This window comes from Lissotriton vulgaris, chromosome 1_1 (genome assembly GCF_964263255.1).
Source record: "Lissotriton vulgaris chromosome 1_1, aLisVul1.2, whole genome shotgun sequence".
In the NCBI taxonomy this organism is placed as follows: domain Eukaryota; kingdom Metazoa; phylum Chordata; class Amphibia; order Caudata; family Salamandridae; genus Lissotriton; species Lissotriton vulgaris.
Window position 1 is genome coordinate 1,685,216,505 of NC_141685.1, and position 21,175 is coordinate 1,685,237,679.

Consider the following 21,175-nt stretch of genomic DNA (forward strand, 5'->3'; position numbering starts at 1 on the left):
ATGTGGTGCATAGTATTGTTTAGCAGGTGCTATCAGGTGCACCAGATACGATATATGTATGCGAGCCTGAGGGAGAAACTCCATATGTATTCGAGGAAATTGTATAATACACAACTTATATGGTTCAAAAGATCTGATGGCTGGCTACGATTGTAACTACATGCGGAAAATAGTTGGTGTGTCTGGATGAAGTACAACAACATGTTAGAAAGAAGACAGTAATATGCGTTGTGTGTTCTCCTAGTAAGAATCAGTCACCAAGAAAGTATTGTAACTCATGGTCGTAGTTAAGACCGCAGTCCACTGACCGAAGGCGCATGATCCATATTGCGTCTCAGTTGTAATTCTCTGTTGCCCCCCCTGATATTTTGTGGAGTAATCTCAATACCAAAGAATTTAACCTCAGGGTGGCCATCACTTGGTGCCTGATATGTGGCAACACGCAGTGCTATTGGATACTTCGGATCCTGTTTGTGGATAGCACGTATGTGTTCTGCGATCCTGTCTTTCAGGGGTCTGATCGTGCTCCCCACATAAACTTTACCACAAATCTGGTAGTGCAGTTTATATTGCTTTTGATTGTGTATTTCACCCCATTGGTGCCAACAAATTCCTTGATTTCATGTTTAGCCCATCTACACATTGAGCTAAGACATGGACTTATCAGCCATCTTCCCAACTGTTAAAAGGTATGCGGTGCTACTTATTGTATGTTGTTCCTTCCTGATGAACTCTACTGTGACACCGCTATTTCCATTTCCATAATATTGATTAAAGTGTTTCTCCAAAAGTCTCTACATCAGTACATTAATTATAGAAAAGAAGTTGATTTATTGCAGGTCCTTGACAAGTCACTGATATGGCAGTTTAGCTAAACCTGAGTTAGAAATAACAATTGGTGGAGAGTGAAATATATGTTGCATTTCAGAAAGAGAAGCTGAAGAGACAGAGCACTCATGGAACCCTTTGATGGATATTGGCAGAGGAGAGCAGGAGGGGCCCGGGGTTGTAGAAGAAATTCAGGTTCAAGAAACAAGGAAAGGATAACAAGATAGAAAAGAAAATCCGCGCAGACATAGTGATGGCAAAGACAATGTAAGACTGTTTGGCTTATTGATTCACCATGTATATACAACACAGTGTTCTCCTTAGAGTAACACCTACAGTATGGGTTTGGAAATATTAGCCAAGCAAGTACTCCAGGGGGCTCCAGAACCTCACAATTACTTCACAACCTCTGGACAATCACTCTCTATTTATTATCTCCTTCTGTATTACTGCAATTCCTGGGGAGCACAATTAAATTGCAATGTACAACCGAACCCCATCCACTTCTGCATTTACATCCTACACAGTCCTTTCTAGTCTGGATTCTGACAAATCCTCTCAACTGAAACCATTCTTGCCCTGGTATTCCACCTCCACAACACCACAGACTACAAGTGTTTGACCGTTGTCCTCTTGCTCATTGATCTTTTGAGCCCTCGGCTTATTTAATTGCCCCTGTTGCGGACCACTACACCCTCTTTCGTCCAGCAGCATAGCTCTTGCGTGGTCCAGCCACACTTCTTCACCCTGTAGCTTTCTCCTAGACAAGGTTCTACTTCATGCCTCTTCCCCTTTTTCAGAGAGATCTTGCAGGGGTCAGTTTTTGTAACTCGGACCCTCCTTTTCTATCTTTACACTACATCATGTGGAATCATCGTCTCAATTGCATTTTTAAATTGCCTGTTTGCTCAAAGTACCCAGATCGTCACCTCTATTCATATTTTTCTACCCTTTCCAGCCTACAATTACAGATTGACTCACAGTTATATGCTCGTGAATGGGTTTCCATGCCATCATACTACACTGCATGAAAAACATTATCTGTTTACCGTGTCAATCAACATCCACAGTATTTTCTCTATCATCTCCTACAAGTCAATCTCCTTGTAGCCTTGTGCTCAGATAAGAACCTCCATTTTGACAGTCACGTGATAATGTCCTCTAATCATAACTGCAACAAAAAGTATGATCTGCTACGCAACCAATGTTAATAAAAACATGTTTGTATCTGTGGACGGTAGAAGTCTGTAGTGAGTTTGGTTCCGGAGGGAAACTTGCTTGATGTTTTTGTGATACAGTCTATGTTAATCTAATTATTAGTGCTCATTCTGTTTATTTCTCAGAAATAATGAGCTTTACCCTTTATCTTCCACTTTCTCTCTCTCTGACTAACACACAGACACACACTGCCTCACTCTCTCTCACTTTCACTCCCTTTCGCTTTTCAATTCATATTCTCTCTCCCTCTCCCTGTCACGCATTCAGCAGATATGAAAGATATTACCTTGGAACCAGAACCAGCCATAACATCTGCCCAGGTAAAAAATCCAGCGTTTATTAATAATAATAATAATAATACAGACTTTTGTATAGCGCGAACAGCTACCTCAACTAGGAGGTGTCCAGGCGCTGTGAGAGCAGAGCAGATATAAGAACCCTGAGAAAGAATCTCTAACCATCCTGTGTGAAGAGCCAGGTTTTTAACTGCTTTCTAAAACTGGATTCCGAGGAGGCGCTCTGGAGGCCCGAAGGCAAAGTGTTCCAGAGCCGGGCCTTTTTTGCCGAAAACGTCCGACCCCCCAGTCGAGCCCTTCTCGCTCGTGGTTCGAGCAACAGGACCTGGCAGTTCGAACGGAGAGAGCGGGCCTGGGAGTATCTGGGCAGCCGAGATCTTAAATAATGTGGACAGTTTCCGTACAAAGCTCGAAACGCCAGCGTAAGAGCCTTGAATTTTATTCTGCTGGTCACCGGCAGCCAGTGCAAAGAGCGGAGATGAGGGGTGATATGGTCTTTAAACGGTATACGCTTTAGCAGCCTAGCTGCCGTGTATTGCGCGGTTTGCAAGCACTGGATCAAGTATTTCGGCAGACCCAAGTATAGGCCATTCGCATAATCCAGCCTAGATGTGATTGTGGCATGGATCACCGTTTTCCTACATTTCTCTGGCAACAACTTGAGAATTTTTCGCAGGTTCCTCAGTTTGCTAAGGCAACACCCTGTCACCTGCTGAACATGGGAGGAAAAGGATAGACTGTCGTCCCATTTAACCCCTAAATTTTTTGCTGAATGGCTGGGTAGAGGTGCAGGCCCCATCTCCATGGGCCACCATAGATCTGCCGCGGGAGGAGTGCCTTTCCCGAAAAAGATCACCTCTGTTTTATTCGTGTTTAACTTTAGTTTATTCGTGTTCATCCAGGTTGCCACGTCACCGAGACAGCCCTTAAAACTGGCAAAGGCTGCCTCTGACACTTCTGAGTAGGGAAAAACTAACTGGGTGTCATCTGCATAAGATATTGCAGTGACCCCCCCAGTTGGCAATTAATGTAAAAAGCGGGGCCAAATAAATGTTGATTAGTAAAGGGTTAAGTGCCGACCCTTGCGGAACGCCACAGCTCAGGCCACTGGACTTAGAAGAGCATGCCCCCAGAGCCACTTTCTGCGATCTATTAGATAAGTAAGAATGTAGCCACCCGAGAGCCTGGTCCTGAAGCCCAATCGCTGCGATCCGTTGTAATAGCCTGCCATGGTCGACCGTGTCAAAAGCGTCTGACAGATCCAGGAGCATCAGCATAGCTGAGTCCCCTGAATCCATCGACCACCTCACTGACTCAATCAGAGCTGTCTCGGTACTGAAACCGGGTCTAAACCCTGATTTTGTCTCATGTAGAATATTGTTGGCCTCAATATAACTATTTAGCTGTCGCTGAATCAATTTCTCCAACATTTTGCCCAGTGCTGCCAATAAAGAAATTGGACGGAGGTTATTCAAGTCCTCCGGGTCCCCGTTGGGCTTTTTGTTCAAGGGAAGACGCGGCGCATGCTTCCAGCACTCCGGGAACTCTCCCGTACCAATGGAGGTGTTCCAGATATGTTGCAGGGTAGGCGCGATTGACTCCGCCATCAATCCCCAGAGCTTTGGTGGGCAGGGATCGTCTGGCGAACCTGATTTACAGCGCTTTAACTCCTGCTTCGCCATTTCCAGTGTTATTGGCTGGAATTGGCCAAGGGGCAGTAAACGTGGACCGTTGGCTGTTGAATCAGCCTTAACAGTGGGTCTCGAAGGAACAAAGGAATCATAAACTTTTTGTATTTTATCGTCAAAGAAAGTTGATATGTCATCACAGAGTGCTGTGGACGGGGGAACCTCCGTCTCTATACATCAGGGTTTAAAAAATGACAATTTTAAAAAACCTCTTTACTTGACTGTTCTGCTTGTTGGATCGATAAAGCAAAAAACATTTTCTTGGCCCTTTTTATTGACTTGTGAAATGTATTCATGGCTTCTTTGTATTGGGCTTTAGCTAAAGGGCAGTAACCTGACTAAGGGTGGGCGTAAAATCCGTTTCGCGGGCAAATTTGCGGATTTTCCGCGATTTCGCGATCCGCGAATCTCGCGAAATCGCGGTAAAATCCGCGAATCAGCGGGGACGAATTTTCAGCCAAGCAAGGGTTACAACAGCAGGTGCAAAAGTTGAACCTAATTTCTTTGTAACCTTTTACAAAAGGGTTACAAACAAATTAACTTCAACTTGGACACCTGCTGCTAATTGCTTCCTGGCGCCTCGTTGCCTACTTGCAACTATTCTCTGACCCTGCTCTGACCCTTGAAGCAGGGTCAGAGAATAGTTACAAGTAGACGAGGCACCTGTCCAAGGAATTAAACCTCATCAGGAAGCACTTACAGATATAAAAAACAGGGAGAAGGGAGAGGATGGCAAATACACCCATTTTGAGTTGTCAGGAGGGGTTAAACTAAAAGAGACCTTTACAGCACAATTTTCATATGCATTTTGCTAAAAATAAAAAGCTGTATGTTCTGTAGGGGCAACTCAGGAATCTGGCCCTTCAGAGATCCGGCCTCTCTTTCTTTCTCTCATTCTCTCTCTCCCTCTCTCTTTCCCTCTCTTTCTCTCTCTTTCTATCTATCTATCTATCTATCTATCTATCTATCTATCTATCTATCTATCTATCTATCTATCTCTCTCTCCCTCTCCCATAAACGACTGCATGGGTAACTTCGCTATGCAAGCGGCTCGCAAAGACGCAAAAAGCCCCGCGAACACGCAAAAAACCCAGCGAACACGCAAAAAAAACCTGTGAACACGCAAAAAAACAAAAATCCGCAAATTCGCACAAATTCGCGAATTTTGCGGATCGCGAATTTGCAAATCCGCAAATTTGCGGATCACGAATTCGCAAAATTCGCCAAGGCTTAAACCTGACCTACAAATGCGCTCCAGCCTCTTACAGTTTGATTTTTCCGACCTAATCTCGGCAGAGAACCAAGGGGCCGAGGGTGATTCCCTCTGTGACATTGACCGCTTGGCAGGAGCTATCTGTGACACCATGTCCCCTATCCATTGGTTCAGCATCATAGCATCCTTGTTAGCATTTGTAGTTAGTTGTGGGGCGTTACGAGCCAATGCCGGGCCCATAATCTTCGGCGTGAGCTTTTTCCACTGCCTCTGAAAAAAGGACTGTTTCCCCTTAGCTGTCCCAATCCCCTCTAACATTACCACAAAAGGGATTAGTGCATGATCTGACCATACCAGAGGCTGTGCATCTTCCATTGACAGGCCATTTATATTCGAAAAGATCAGATCGAGCGTGTGGCCGGCCCTATGCGTCGGTCCCCTAGTGGATAGGACCAAATTCGCTGCACTCAATGAGGCAACTAGATGCTCCGCCTGTAAGTTATCCGGTCTATCAACATGCATATCAAAATCCCCTACCACCATAAAATGATTATGCAAGAGAGAACTTTGGACAATAATGTCCATAAGTGCCTTTGTACTGCCTTCTGTGCAATCTGGGGGGCGATAGATAACTATCCCAGCTAGAGCCACTTGGGGGTTAATTAGCAGGCAAAAATGCAAGCCCTATACCCCCAAAACCGTGCTCGGTAGGGCCGATGTGAGAGTGTAACACTCCTTAAAAATGAGGGCCACCCCCCCCCCCCACCTCTCCTGTCATCCTCCCGGTTGGAGAAACACATTTTAAAACCGTCAGGTACTGCTAGGGCAATGGCAGTCATGTTATGCTCATTTAGCCAAGTTTCAGTTAGAAACAGAGCGTCCCATTCCTGACTCTCTAATAGCAACCATATGTCATTTAAAGCGAATCTACGTTAACCCTGATGGAGTGGAAATTCTGGATTTGCATACTCATATTTGTAGGGGTGCATGAGAACCACGAAAAGAGAGAAACCACATATAATTTTGTTTGTGTATTAGAGAAGTGCTAGAATTGTGAAATGTATTAACCTGAATCAATAACACATTACAGGCCATTGACGAAGTTCCATAGATGTCGTTCTATTGCATTCCAGGTGATTATACTTATATTTACATTCTATGATCTATGTAATCATTTAACACTTCTAATTTATCACATATTTTCTCTGGCCACAATCAGGATGAAACTAAAGAGCGGGATAGATTAAGTGAAATAGGTTATCTCAATCTATGTGTTATCAAAAAGAATGTATTAACTAAAGTTAGTACAAAACGACTCAGCCATTCAGATGGTGTAATTTACAGTAAAGAGGCATGCATGTACAGAGAAGATTGCTGTTGTTGATGAGGACCACATTCTCATTTTCTAGGAGTTAGTCCTAGATGTTAGCTGTTGTTTACAGAGCCCCTCTCACCAGCAGAGGTGGGTAATTGAAAATGAGATTTGCAAGTTGCATCACAGAGTACTTCACTACATCCATGGTATGAACACATAGCCATTTTTATGTCTGGTTTTAGCCAAGACTTTGATTTCACTAAAATCATATGTGTCATTTAGCCACGTCTCTTATAGCCAATGATCTGTTTCTGCCCACTAGAGCATACAGCATGGGGCAGTGGGTCAATTTACTTCAGCCACTGTTTAACTTCACTTTGAATGACTGCATTTTGCTCTCTCACAATGAGCACATCCACACACAAGGTTGTTCCCTTAAGTACCAGTGTTTTTACTTTTACTTTATAATTAATTTAGTGTTTCCTTTGCGTTTAAAGCCTAAGGTAAAAGCAGGATGCTTCATACCAGATATGAGGGATTGGTGTCACTCCAACGCATGCTTTTACATCGCATGCCTTTACAACGCGGTTTTTACCACGCAGTCCATTACAACGCATAATGCTTTTAGGCGCTGGATAGTGAACTATTTAATTTACTATTCCAACTCCAGTCCCCGTGGATAGCAGGGAAGGTGTTGGATAGTAAATTAAATATATTCCCTATCCTAGAGCGCCCCCCAGCGCAATGCGTTGTAATGGTATGCGTTGTAATGGTTGTGATGTAATGGTAGTGTGTTGTAAAAAATGTGTTGTAAGTGATGTTCCCCGATATGAGCATCGGTCCGAATCTGCGCTTTATCAGTTCCGGTCTCCGACCAATACGATTGTGAATTATTTTTTTAAATGTCTTTCTTTCTTTCTTTCTTTCTTTCTTTCTTTCTTTCTTTCTTTCTTTCTTTCTTTCTTACTTTCTTTCTTTCTGTGTGTTCTCTTATTTTTTCTTTCTTTCCATCTTCATATTCGCTTTTCTTTCTTGCCTTCTTTCTTTCCTTTCCTTCCATTGTTTCTTTGTTTGCTTGTATCTTTCTTTCTTTCTTCTTCATTTCTTTCTCAAAGGCAAGAGGCTTTCTTTCTTTCTTTCTTTCTTTCTTTCTTTCTTTCTTTCTTTCTTTCTTTCTTTCTTTCTTTCTTTCTTTCTTTCTTTCTTCATTCCTTACTCAAAGGCAGGAGATTTCTTTCTTTCTTTCCTTTTTTCTTTTTTCTTTCTTTCTTTGTTTCCTTCTTTCTTTCTTTCTCAAAGGCAAAAACCTTTCTTGCCTTTTTTTTCTGTTAGACATGGGTGTTTGCTAGTTGGTAGTGATATGCCCATGTCCAAGTAGGGAGGCTTCCTTCTAGTCAAGGTAAGGGAGTTACACACCCAAGATAACCCTGCTCACCCCCTTGATAGTTTGGCACAAGCAGTCAGGCTTATCTCAGAGGCAATGTGTATAGCATTTGTACATAAAACACGCAGTAACACAGCTACAAATGGACACCAAATCAGTTTAGAAAAAAACAAAACAATCTTTATCTAAACAAAACAACACAAAAACGACAAAAATCCAATATGCACAACTCAAGATATCACTTTTTAATGGTTTAAGCAATTCAGTCCACAGTACTCTATGGATGCGTTGATTTTAGCTCAAAATACCTTTAATGCATCAAAATCCAAGATGAAAAACTGCCAAAAAGGCATGAAGCATCTGAAAACACAACAATGTGTTAATTCTTTAGAACCATGGGAATGGAGGTGTCAGTTCTGTTGCGCGCAGGAGAAGTGTTGCGTCGCTTCCTTAGTACGAGGAGAAGCGATGCGTCGAATTCCGAAAGTGACTCCTTACTCTAGGCAATGCTATGGGAACTGGGTGCACAGGAGCAATGAATGGAAAATTCAGGCGTACTGTGTTGATGCGGGGGCAAAACAGGTGCTGAATTGATTCTTCCAACCGCGGGCATATGATGCGTTGATTCCTTCAGTCAGAGGGAGTGCCTCGGACGCTGGAGACAAGGTGCTTTAGACTCGGGCTGCGGCCCGAACAGGCGCTGCATCAATTTTTGGTTCACATCACATTGATTAGTTGGTTTTTCAACCACAAGGCAAGCTTGCAGCGAGAAAACAGCACTGAACGGTGATGCATGGATTTTCAGCTATTGAAGCAGCAAAACCACCTCTAAAGGTCCAGAACTGTAGTTGGCACCCTTTCCCAGCAGAGAGAGTTCAGGGGAGTTGCATATGAAATCTTTGATTTGTCTTAGACTTCCAACAAGAGGCAAGAACACACAAGCCCTTGGAGAACGTGAAAAGAAAGGATTCCGGAAAGAAAAGCCAGTTCTTTCACTGCTCACACACAGAAGCAGCAACTGCAGGCCAACCCAGAAAGCAACACAGCAAAAGGGCAGTATTCCCTCTGACAGCTCTCCAGCTCTCCTTCTTGGCAGAGTCCTCAGTCCAGAGGTGTTCTAAAAATATGGGGTTTGAGTTCCAATACTTATACCTCATTTTGTCTTTGTAGTGGGCATACTTCAAAGAATAGTCTTTGTAGTGAACAGATCCTGCCTTGCCCTGGCTCCAGACATACTACAGTGGGGATGAAGACATCATTGTGAGAGGACATGCACAGCCCTAGGTGTGAGTGACAACTCCTCAAACCACTCTAGCTCAGGAATGCCCATCAGCCTGGTGATTGGCAATCAAGAAAGAAACAATCAGTTCAGCCGTTTGCACAAGCAGGAGTTGTTTTTCATATTTTCATGTGGCTTAAGACCTGTCAATATGCTACCGAAAGGCAGCTCACCACCAACTGGAATACAGAAGAACATCTGCCCTGGTGGCAAATCCTTTAAAGATACTGTACATGCCAATAAAAGTCTCCTAGAGACAGACACAAAACACAATCTGGCACTAAAGAAAGTGTTTGATTCCTACCTTTTCAAACAAGTCATCAGCTTGATAGGCCTACTCAGACACCACACCTGAGGCAGCAACCACCCACTATTGAGATATATTTAGCAAGGGCTTTTCAACATGCTGCCTTGGGTTCTCTCCTGGAGGTGCATTATGACGAACTCTGTCCTGTTAGTCTGCATATCTACACACACAAGACCAAAAGAGTAAAACAGAGGGGATAAGGCTATTATTATTTTTTTTGAAGCTTATAAAGCGCACTGCTACCTCCAACGGGGTTGTCCCGGCGCTGCAGACAACAACTATGGATAATAATGGCAGCAGCTAGAGCTTGGAAAACAGCCAGGTTTTTAGTTTATTCCGGAACAGTGATTCCGATGAAGTCAGCCTAAAATCTAATAGGAGGCTGTTTCAGAGTTTAGCGGCCCCTACGGTAAAGGACATGCCCCCCATTTAGGAAAGGGAATGGAGAACTTGACTACAATAAAGAAAAATATGAACTGCACAACGAGAACTATTAGAACAAGTATTCAACGGTTACCGGGGAAGACAACATTTACAACAACTCTTCATTTCTATGGTCCTGGGTTATTCTACTACAACAAATCCATAATGTATGAAACCACAAATCTGGAAAGAGGAGAAAATAACAATACAATCACAGTCTCTATATTTGTAATGTAACTTGTCTATCTGTTGCATATTCCCCATAACTAAGCATAAATACTTGAGAATATAAAAGAACCCCAGAGCTGTTAAGAGTGATTTTTAACCAAAGTAGAAAAACATAAATTAGTTCTAATGATTTTTCCTGTGACCTCTCCAAAGTCTGGCGCACATAAAGCCCTCTTTTAAGTACGTTGGCCTGGATTTACTAACCAATGTATGCAAAAACTGTGATGATGGAATGCTTCAATTAATCTTGGCCACTGGTAATCACTAGGGGCACATCTCAGGGCATCATTATTTTGCACACCATGCCACCTCAGTTTGGATCCAGCTAAATGCAAATCAGTCTTGGCCCTGCTTCTGTAGGAACAGAACTGCCAAGCCAATGCCTCCCTGAACCACAACACAAGCAATCCAGGAACAGTTTCATCCTAGTTTTTTTTTTCATTTTATCAATACAAAACAAACAAAGATCCAAAAACAAGCGGCAAACAATTGGAAATGATAAAGCATAAAGAAAAATACACGCATAAAGTTGCCTTCATGATTTTGTCCAAATAACTGAAATCAAAAGGCAGATACATATACAGTTTCATCCTAATTATGGGCTCATTAGTTGGGTACAGCTTGCTTCCAGTAACACAGTGTGGATGTGTATATAGCTGGGTCCAAACTCAGGTAGCATGATGTGCAAAATAATGAAGGATTGAGAAGCAGTCCAGAGTGATTACAAGTGGCTAAGATTCAATCAATCAATAAGGTAATTTGTAGAGCGCACTACTTACCGGTTAGAGTCTCACGGTACTGAGGGGGGGCCTGCTACTGCTCGAATAGCCAGGTCTTGCATAGCCCCCTGAAGGTTGGTAGATCTTGGGTCTCCCTTAGGAGGATGGGGAGGGTGTTCCAGGTCTTGGTGGTGAAGTAGGAGAACAATCTGCCACCGGAGGTCGCTCTTCAGATGCGGGGGACGGTAGTGAGGGCGCGGTTGGGTGAGCGGAGCTGGTGGTTCGGGGTGTAGAAGGTGAGTTGTCTGTTGAGGCATGCTGGTCTGGTGTCGTGGAGCTCCTTGTGTGCATGGGTGAGGAGTTTGAATGTGATCCTCTTGTTGACGGGCAGCCAGTGCAGGTCTCTCAGGTGGGGTGTGATGTGATTGTGTCGCAGGATGTTGAGGATCAGGCGGGCAGAGGCGTTCTGTATGTGTTGCATTCATTTCAACAGTTTGGCCGAGGCTCCCGCGTAGAGGGTGTTTCCGTAGTCCAGCCTGCTGCTGACTAGGGCCTGGGTGACTGTTCTTCTTGTGTCGGTGGGGATCCACCTGTAGATCCTGCAGAGCATGCCGAGGGTGTTGAAGCAGGAGGATGAGACGGCGTTGACTTGCTTGGTCATGGAGAGCGTGGAGTCGAGGGTGAACCCCAGGTTGCGTGTTTGGTCGGAGGGTGTCTGCGCTGCTCCTAGGGCGGTCGGCCACCAGGAGTCGTCCCAGGCTGAGGGGGTGGAGACGAGGATGAGGACCTCTGTCTTGCCTGAGTTCAGTTTCAGACGACTGTTTTCATCCACTCGGCGACGGCTTTCATTCCTTCGTGGACATTGGTTTTGTCAGTGAGGGGGTCTTTGGTGAGGGAGATGATTAGCTGTGTGTTGTCGGTGTAGAAGATGATGTCGCGGTTGTGCAGTCTGGCGACATGGTCCATGTAGATGTTGAACAAAGTAGAGCTGAGGGATGGTCCTTGGAGTACACCACAGATGATCTTGGAGGCTGCAGAGCGGGAAGGGGAGGTGGACGCTCTGGGTTCTGCCGGAGAGTAAGGAGGTGGTCCATTCCGGAGCCTTGCCTCGAATCCCTGCCTTGTGGAGGCGTGTGCGTAGGGTGCAGTGGCAGACTGTGTCGATGGCAGTTGATAGGTCCAGGAGGATGAGGGCCGCGGTTTCGCCGTTGTCCACCAGGGCCCTGATGTCATCTGTGGCGGTGATGAGGGCAGTTTCGGTGCTGTGGTTGCTGTGAAACCCGGACTGGGACGGGTCCAGGATGTTGTTCTCCTCAAGGTAGTGGGTCAGCTGTTTGTTGACGGTTTTCTCAATGACCTTTGCCGGGAACGGGAGCATGAAGATTGGCCGTAAGTTCTTGAGGCCCTTCGGATCTGCCTTGGGTTTCTTGAGCAAGGTGTTGATTTCGGTGTGCTTCCAGCTTTCCGGGTAGGTCGCGGTCTCAAAGGAGATGTTGATGGCCTTGCGGAGATGGGGTGCGATGGTGGCGCCGGCTTTGTTGGAGATGTGGTGTCGGTATGGGTCTGACGGGGAGCCGGAGTGGATGGTGTTCATGATCTTGATGGTGTTGTCGTTGATGTTAGTCAATGTGAGCAGGGGGTCGCTGTGGGTGGTGGCCGTGTTGTGTCTTAGGTGTTGTTGGCTGTCTGGTTGTCGAAGCTGTCGTTGATGTCTGCGATCTTTCAATGGAAAAAGATGGCGAGGGAGTTCCACAGGTCTTGCGATGGAGGGATGTCATTGGTGTTGGAGCTGGAGTTGGAGAGTTACTTCATGATGTTGAAGAGCTCTTTGCTGTTGTGTGCATTATTGTCGAGGTGGTCCTTGAAGGAGGTCCTTTTGGCGGATCTGATGAGGTGATGGTGTGGGCGCATGGCTTTCTTGTGGGCTGTGTGGTTCTCCGGTGTCTGTTCACAGTGCCATTTCTTCTTTAGTTTTTGGCAGGTTTGTTTGGAGGTCTGGAGGTCCGCAGAGAACCAGCTGGCATTCTGTTGGTGTGTTTGTTGGAGGGTTTCTTGATCGGGCGTGTTGGCGCAGTCATCGATCCAACGCTTAAGGTTGCTGGCGGCAGCAGGGCTGGGTGGGGTCCGCGGGTGTGCTTGAGGCAAGGGCGGTGTTTAGCTGGTCTTCGGTGATTTTGCTCCAGCTGCGGCAGGGGATCTGTTGGGTGCGGTGGTGCGTGGTGGGTTTCCGGAATGTGAAGTGGATGCAGCGATGGTCGGTCCAGTGGAGTTCGGTGGTGTGGCTGAAGGAGACGTGGGAGCTTGCGGAGAAGATGGGGTCGAGCGTGTGGCCAGCGGAGTGGGTGGGCATTGTGACAAGCTGTCTGATCCTGAGGTTGGCAAGGTTGTTGATCAGGGAGGTGGAGTTGGTGTCGTTGTTGTTCTCGAGGTGGAAGTTCAGGTCTCCGATGAGGATGTAGTCCATGGAGGCGAGGGCATGCGTGCTGACAAATGTCAGCACGGGGTCGCTGAACTGAGGCCGGGGTCCGGGAGTCTGTATATCAGAGTTCCTATGAGGGTGGTATTGGGATCAGTGTGGATCTGGAAGTGCAGGTGTTCGGTGGTACTGAGGGTGTCGCTGGAGTTGGTCGAGACCTTGAGGGTGGACTTGTGGATGATGGCGATTCCACCTCCTACTCCGTTGGTGAAGTCTATGCAGGCGATCTTGTAGCCATCCGGGATGGCTATGACAATGTCAAGTGCTGAGGAGTCGTTTATCCAAGTCTCTGTAAGGAAGGCGAGTGGTGGGCGGGTTGGTGGTGGGTTGGTGGCTCGGAGACTGGTGAAGCTGCAGCTCCGGCAGGAGAAGGGTCCTTTGGTGCAGGTGATCTTGTAGCCATCCGGGATGGCAAAGGCAATGTCAAGTGCTGAGGAGTGGTTTATCTAAGTCTCTGTCAGGAAGGCGAGTGGTGGGCGGGTTGGTGGCGGGTTGGTGGCTCGGAGACTGGTGAAGCTGCAGCTCCGGCAGGAGAAGGGTCCTTTGGTGCGCTTCGGGGTGGCCAGGAAGCAGGCATCTGGTCAGCCGGTGTTGAGTGCATGGAGGGTGTTGGCGTCTTAGCGGCGTCGGGTGTCATGGCGTTCGCGTGGGCCAGGGGGTCTGGCGCTGGGTGCGGTCCAGGCATGGACGGGGCAGAGGGTCTTGCCTTAGGTGTGCCTTAGGCATGCCTTTGGCGCACCAGCTGCACGGCCTCTGCGTGCGGCTGCACAGCGGCCGCCATATAAGGCGAGATGGGGGGGAGGAGCAGCTGGGAGGCGGGAGCAGAGTGGCGAATGGGCGAGCAGCGGAGCGGTGTCGCGGGGGAAGCAGCGGCAGGAAAAATGAGCGGGTAGAGCGGGTGGGGGAAGACAGAAGGCAAAGGGCACAATATCAGAACAACAGTACAAAATTAAAGAAAGAAGGCGAAAAAGCAACACTAAAAAGCAAAATCAGACAGCACAATTACGGCAGGGCTACCAGGGGAAACCAGAAGGCAAAGGGCACAATAATAGAGCAACAGTACCAAAGGGGCATTGCAAGTGCAAGAACAGCAGCCTTGAACCTACAACAGTGGCAGCAGTGGGCTCAGGGGCGGTGACACACATGTGGTGCTGTGCGGCGTGGGGAGTGACCTGCCTGAGAGCAGGATCAAGGGTCGCTGATTAATTCAATCAATCCATCCATCACTGTTTTCTACACTTCTTATGTTGCCCTAAGTGGGATGGGTATGTCCAGATGTGGGTCCCATGCACATTATGTCACTGGAACCAAGTTAATTCTAAAGAGAAGGAGGTACTTGACCAAACTTGACGGAGGTTGCAGATCGTATAATTCGGTCTGGGCTTACAGAACACAATGGGGTGTGGATATTAAGCTACATTATTTATCTATGGCCTTCTGTATTTCTCTAAAATATTATAGGAGCAATACGAATGTCTGAAGAATTTCTGGAAGTACTGATTCACCTTAAACTTAGACTTCAATTTGATACTACTGCAAAGAAATACAAAACCCCTGATGAGGTCTTCTTAGAATACGAAACGCGTTGGCCAGGCTGTTTTATTGTTCTATTGAAGCCTAATGAAGAGAACACATTTTGAGGCATCACACAATGGCTTCCACATTATTTCGGTAATGGATAAAAGTATATTGAGATTGACACCATTGAACTATGTGTTTATCATGAAGGGAGGAAAGAAAAAAAGAGAACAAGTTCTATAATACAATTGTTGGACTGTTGATTCTCTCATAAAAATGTTACTTACAAGCAGCCGCGACACGTAAAGGGAGTTACGGTGGGGCAGAGAGGCGGGCGTGGGAGGGGCAGGGTGAGAGTGCTAAAAACCGGAATATGTATAATTGGAGGTAAGTAAACAATTTAATAAATAAAACAAATTTCGCGCTACGAAATTCGTTTAATTAATTAAATTGTTTACTTACCTCCAATTATCCATATTCCGGTTTTTAGCACCCCCCACCCTGGACCTCCGCTCTGACCCACCGTAACTTCCTCCACGGGCCGTGGCTGCTTTAAAGGCTGAACTCATATAAAAAACAATCTTGCATTTAGATGATGGTACTGTGCATTTGTTCTCACAAACATCAGGCAGAAATTAATTATGCATGAAAATAGAAGTTAGAAACTAGAAGTTTCATTAGACAAACAAAGGTATGTTGTGTTTGGAAGGCATTATAGGGTTTGCGAGGGAGTGTGTTAAGTAGTCTGCCTTACACAATATACCTGCTGAGCATGGCAGAAGGACTCTGGTGACTTTGGTAATGTAATACAGATTTAGAATAAGTGGTTATGAAGGAGCTACTCATCTGCACACAAAATGTCAAGTTGTGCAGTTACAAAATGAGTATTTTCTGCATCCATGGATGTACTGCATTACTAATGCATAGCAATGCCGTAACCGAATATGTATTCACACTCGTACTCCCTTTTTCATTCTTCATTACACTGATGTCTGTAACAAGTGCTGAACACAGTGGTCCACAGAAGTATCCTAACTAAAGCAAGACATGGACTTATCAGCCATCTTCCCAACTAGTAAAAGGTATTCGGTGCTACTTATTGTATGTTGTTCCTTCCTAATGAACTCTACTATGACACTGCTATTTCCATATCAATAATATTGATTAAAGTGTATCTCCAAAAGTCTGTACATCAGTACATTAATTATACAAAAAGTTGATTTATTTTAGGTCATTGACAAGTCACTGAAATGGCAGTTTAGGTAAGCCTGAGTTAGAAATAACAATAGGTGGAGAGTGGAATATATGTTGCATTTCAGAAAGAGAAGCTGAAGAGACAGACCACTCATGGAACCCTTTGATGGATATTGGCAGTCGAGAGCAGGAGGGGCCCGGGGTGGTAGAAGAAATTCAGGTTCAAGAATCAAGGAAAGGATAACAAGATAGAAAAAAAAATTTACATAGGCATGGTGATGGCAAAGACAATGTAAGACTGTTTGGTTTATTGATTCATCGTGTGTATATAGCACAGTGTTCTCCTTAGAGTAACACCTACAGTAGGGGTTTGGAAATATTAGCCAAGCAAGTACTCCAGGGGGCTCCAGAACCTCACAATTGGCTTCACAACCTCTGGACAATCACTCTCTATTTATTATCTCCTTCTGTATTACTGCAATTCCTGGGGTGCACAATTAAATTGCCATGCACAACCAAACCCCATCCACTTCTGCATTTACATCCTACGCAGTCCTTTCTAGTCTGGATTCTGGCAAATCCTCTCAACTGAAACCTGATTCTTGACCTGGTATTCCAGCTCCTCAACACCAAAGACTACAAGTGTTTGACCTTTGTCCTCTTGCTCATTGATCTTTTGAGCCCTCAGCATTTTTCACTGCCCCTCGTGCGGACCACCACACCCTTTTGGACCAGCAGCACAGATCTTGCTTAGTCCAGCCACACTCCCTCACCCTGTAGCCTTTCTCCTAAGCAAGATTCTACTTCATGCCTCTTCCCCTTTTTCAGAGGGATCTTTCAGGGGTCTGTCTCTGTATCTCAGACCTCGCCTTTTCTATCTTTACCCTACGTAATGTGGAAACATCGTCTCAATTGCACTTTCAAATCACCTGCTAGCCCAAAGTACCCAAATCTTAACCTCTATTCATATTTTGTGTACTCTTTCAAGGCTAAAATTACAGATTGACTCAGAGTTATGTGCTCATGAATGGCCTTCCATTCCATCATACTACACTCCATGAAAACAAAAACAATCTGTTTACCTTGTCAATCAACATCCGCCGTATTTTCTCTATCATCTCCTACAAGTCAATCTCCTAGTAGCCTTGTGCTCATATAAGAAACCTGACTCCATTTTGACAGGCCGTTATGATAATGTCCTCTTATCAGTATTGCAACAAAAACAGTGATCTGCTACCTCTTCCTAGGAAGTGATGGCAGTTTGTTGTTATGATGTGTGTACTAATCATCACTCCTTTACATCCTCTGCAAACTGCATTTTTGAGTAACTCACTTGCCTGGGTAGATGCATCAACGTTTTTATTTGCGATTCCTTATTTGCGAAAAATAAGGAACCGCAAATGTCAATGCATCCATTTTTTCGCAATTTTATTGCGATTTGGTAAAAATCGCAATTTTTACCGAATCGCAGAAAAATTGCGAATTCTTAATTGCGAATTCGCATTTTGCGATATCGCAAATTGCGAATTCACACACATGATGAATCTCATTGATTCAACTGCCTCAAAGCCAGTACAGCAATTAGGCGCAGCTGCTCCCTTTTTTGAAGGTGTGGTTTGGCAGTTTGCTGAGTGAGCTTTCCCTGGAGGTTGCTGCTGCAGTCTGCGCCTGACAATTCTTCTGAAAAATGGAAAATGAGAATCCTGTTGACGAGGGGCCAGCCAGGAAAAGGAAAATTAAGTTTTCTGATCAATAGTTGGAAATCCTTATTGAGGAGGTGACTGCAAGACAGGAGCAGCTTTTTGGTAAGCTTTCTCTGAAGGTCCCTGAGGCTGTCAAAAGGAACCTATGGATTGCCATACAAGCAAAGGTGAATGCAGTAGGAGTGGCACATCATGACATAAACAATTTACAAAAAAGATGGTATGACCTGCGCAGCCGTGCAAAAGAGAAGCTAGCAAACAGGATTAAATCAGCAAAGCTAACTGGAGGTGGAACACCCAGGGATAGACCCAACACTCCCCTGGAAGACATGGTGGAAGGCACACTGTTGACTGAGGCTGTAATCGGAGTAATAGACATTGATACTTCAGAGATTCCAACTCCTTCTGAAGGTAAGTGAATTGTATGTGCTTTTGATTGTCTGAATGGAGCCTATTAATTTAAAGACTGTTGTGAAAGTAGGTGGATTATCAGCATTGTAATTGTGTTGTGTCAGAAATGTTCTGTGTGTGTTACCAGCAACAGTTATGTAATGTTAGGTAAATGAAAGCAGTGCATTATGGGAGTTGTAGTTTTTAGGAGTCCATCGTGCACACAAACAATAACTTGTAATTGCAACTTCATTACTATAAAGAACTATTATGAATGAGACTGGAATCATGTGATTGAGAACATTGTCACATTTTATTAAATACTTAAATGAAAGTGCAAACTTAAATTAACATCATGTTTGCATTTTTTTAAACCATAGAAGCACTGCAAGACATAATTGAGGAGGATTTGAGGGATTTCCACAACCAAGAAGTTCAAGAAACACAGTTGGGAAATGCTCCCAGTACATCAGCAGCCAATTCACAAACAGGGGAAAGACAGAGAGTGCGACAACTGCTCCAAACAGATTCTGAAACTGAGCAGAATGACAATGTAGCAGAAAGGCAACCTCAAAGCACTCCAACAGTCACAAATACAAGGCTGATTAGGCGAAGGAGACGTCAGCAGTTTTCTTTGCGCCGAGGTAATGTGAGAGAAAGTGGTCATTTTGGAGAGGGTCCCATCACTGGCAATCTTGTTGAAGACAAAATACTAAAGGTACAGTGCCTGCAAGGCAAAGACATTAGAATTATTAAAGGAAAACTGGGACATATCAGCAAACAAATGGGTTCATTATCTAGCAGTATGAATAAAATGATCAATGTAATGAAGACAGGCCATGAAACATCTGCATTGAAGCTTGACCGCATTGCCAATTCTTTGGAGACCATGTGCACATTGATGCAAAAACAGCAAAATATAAGTGGTAAAAGGCAGGTACGACTACTGACCAACATGCAGGCTCATAACAGGGAAATGACTCACCTTTCAAATTGTACATGTGGCCTCTGCAAACAGACCCTTTCAACCCAGGTACTCTTGATGAAAACATTTGAACATATTCAAAAGGGAGTGGGGACCACCTTTGAACCATCAGGAATTTCACAGTCTAATGCATCCCCAGAAAAGCAACTACCAATGGGGGAGAGTGGTGCCGGCAGTGTTGTGAGTTGCACACTTGAGCATTGCTTAAGTGGCACACAGCGAAGTAATAGAAAGTTGAATGATGCCAGTAATATTCCCATGCACAGTGGAAAACGTACAGGGAAGGCATTAGGAGTACGTGGCCATAGGAAATGACATTGTCTGTGATGCCTCTTGAATGGTATTCATAATGTCAAAGTTGTCTATGGTTCAATAGTTATCATTTGTACATTTCTAATTTAAAGACCAGAATTAAGATTGTGATACAGTGAAAGTCCATGAAGTAAATGCATTTCAGTTTCATTTTGAATTAAAATTTACATTGCTTGCAACAACAAGAAATTATCAGAGTGTTTCTTACCTCATTTAGAAGTAATGCTGTGTGATCTCTGCCCTTCTCCTTTTCCCCTCTGCTGCCTCTGGTCCATGTGCTCTTGCTTGTGGTTGAGGAGGCTGATTGTCATTTGGAGGTAAAACATCTTCCTCATCAAGTTCTATGCCTCTCTCAGTTGCTAGATTGTGCAGCATTGCACATGCTGCTACTATTTTACAGCAAATGCCTGGTTGATATTGCAGTGCTCCACCAGTTTTATGAAGTATTCTAAAGTGTTATTTCATCACACCAAAGGTCCTCTCTATCACATTCCTGGTTGTTATGTGAGCCTGGTTGTAGTGCTGCTCTTTCCTTGAAGTTGGATTTAGGTATGGTGTTAAGGTATAAGACCTTACTGCATAGGCACTATCTCCTGCAATAGAAAACAATGTAAATTGTAAGTTGCACAAAACAAATGTGTGAAGATGAAGGGAAAGTTTGTTTAGTAGAATAAGACATTTACCAAGCAGGTATCCATCACCAATTTGACCAGCAAGCAGTCTAGCAGGAATGGCACTGTGCCTAAAAATGTAGGAGTCATGGGCACTTCCTGGGTAACTTGCAACTAGGTCTGTAATAATGGTTTTGGAATTACAGACTGCTTGAATGTTAAGGGAATGGAAGCATTTACTGTTGCAAAAAATATACTCATTTTCTCAGGGTGGGCAAATGGGAACATGTGTGCCATCTACACAGCCAATGACATGCGGAAATTGAGCCATGTTGTAGAAATCCAGTTTGGTCTTCATTAACTCCTGTTGTGTGCTAGGAAATTTTATATGAAACCTTATTCTTTGTAACATGGCATTTAGAAAGGCATTAAAAAATCTTGAAAGTGAACTCCTGGAGACACCACCAGCAATGGCTATTACCCCCTGAAATGACCCAGAAGCAAGGAGGTGCAGTGAACACAATACCTGCACATGGGTTGGTATGGCTTGTGTCCTGCGTGTTTGCCTCTGCAAAATTGGGTCCAATTCTTGAATTAAATCTAATATTAAAGTAGCATTCAGCCTTTACTTATAAAATATCTCTGCTTCAGTCTGCCCCAGTAAGGTTATGCGCACTCTAAAGATTCTCTCTTGTATGAGCCTTCTCCTCCATCCTGCAGCTACTCTCAGCCTCTGCCTGCGAGCCAAAATGAAAAGTGCTGCCATCCTGAAAGGCTAATTCAAGGTCTATGAGGTCCTTATATGCAGCACAGATGATTGACAGCTGCAGTGCAAGTAGTTAGTAAAATTAGCACCAGGTTCAACTTCTTCTAAATTTAAGAATTCCAATTTGCGATTTCTTAAGAAATCGCAAATTGCGATGTTTGATGCATTGCATTTTTTCGCAAAATGAATCAGATTCGCAGAATTAGCAATTTTTTTAAAGAAATCGCAATTATTATTGCGATTCCTAAAAATGCGAAAAAAACAAAAAAATGATGCATTCCAAAACCATGAATTGCATTCGCAAACGGTCGAATTTTGCGAT

The 21,175-nt window shown here is 44.5% G+C and overlaps 1 protein-coding gene across 1 annotated transcript; it reads left to right on the top strand.

Annotated features, from left to right (window-relative positions):
- The first annotated feature begins 18,118 nt into the window (after window positions 1-18,118).
- Window positions 18,119-19,479, top strand: LOC147751057 (uncharacterized). The gene is made up of 2 exons (XM_086932281.1): window positions 18,119-18,200; window positions 18,560-19,479. Exons 1-2 carry the CDS (start codon window positions 18,119-18,121, stop codon window positions 19,477-19,479), a joined length of 1,002 nt encoding a protein of 333 aa, XP_086788407.1.
- The last annotated feature ends 1,696 nt before the right edge of the window (window positions 19,480-21,175 follow it).

Bases quoted from the DNA above. Each gene is read 5' to 3' on its own strand.
- LOC147751057 (XM_086932281.1), top strand. From the start codon at position 18,119: ATGGTGGAAGGCACACTGTTGACTGAGGCTGTAATCGGAGTAATAGAC. The intron at 18,201-18,559 runs GTAAGTGAATTG...TTTAAACCATAG, and splicing joins GATTCCAACTCCTTCTGAAG to AAGCACTGCAAGACATAATT.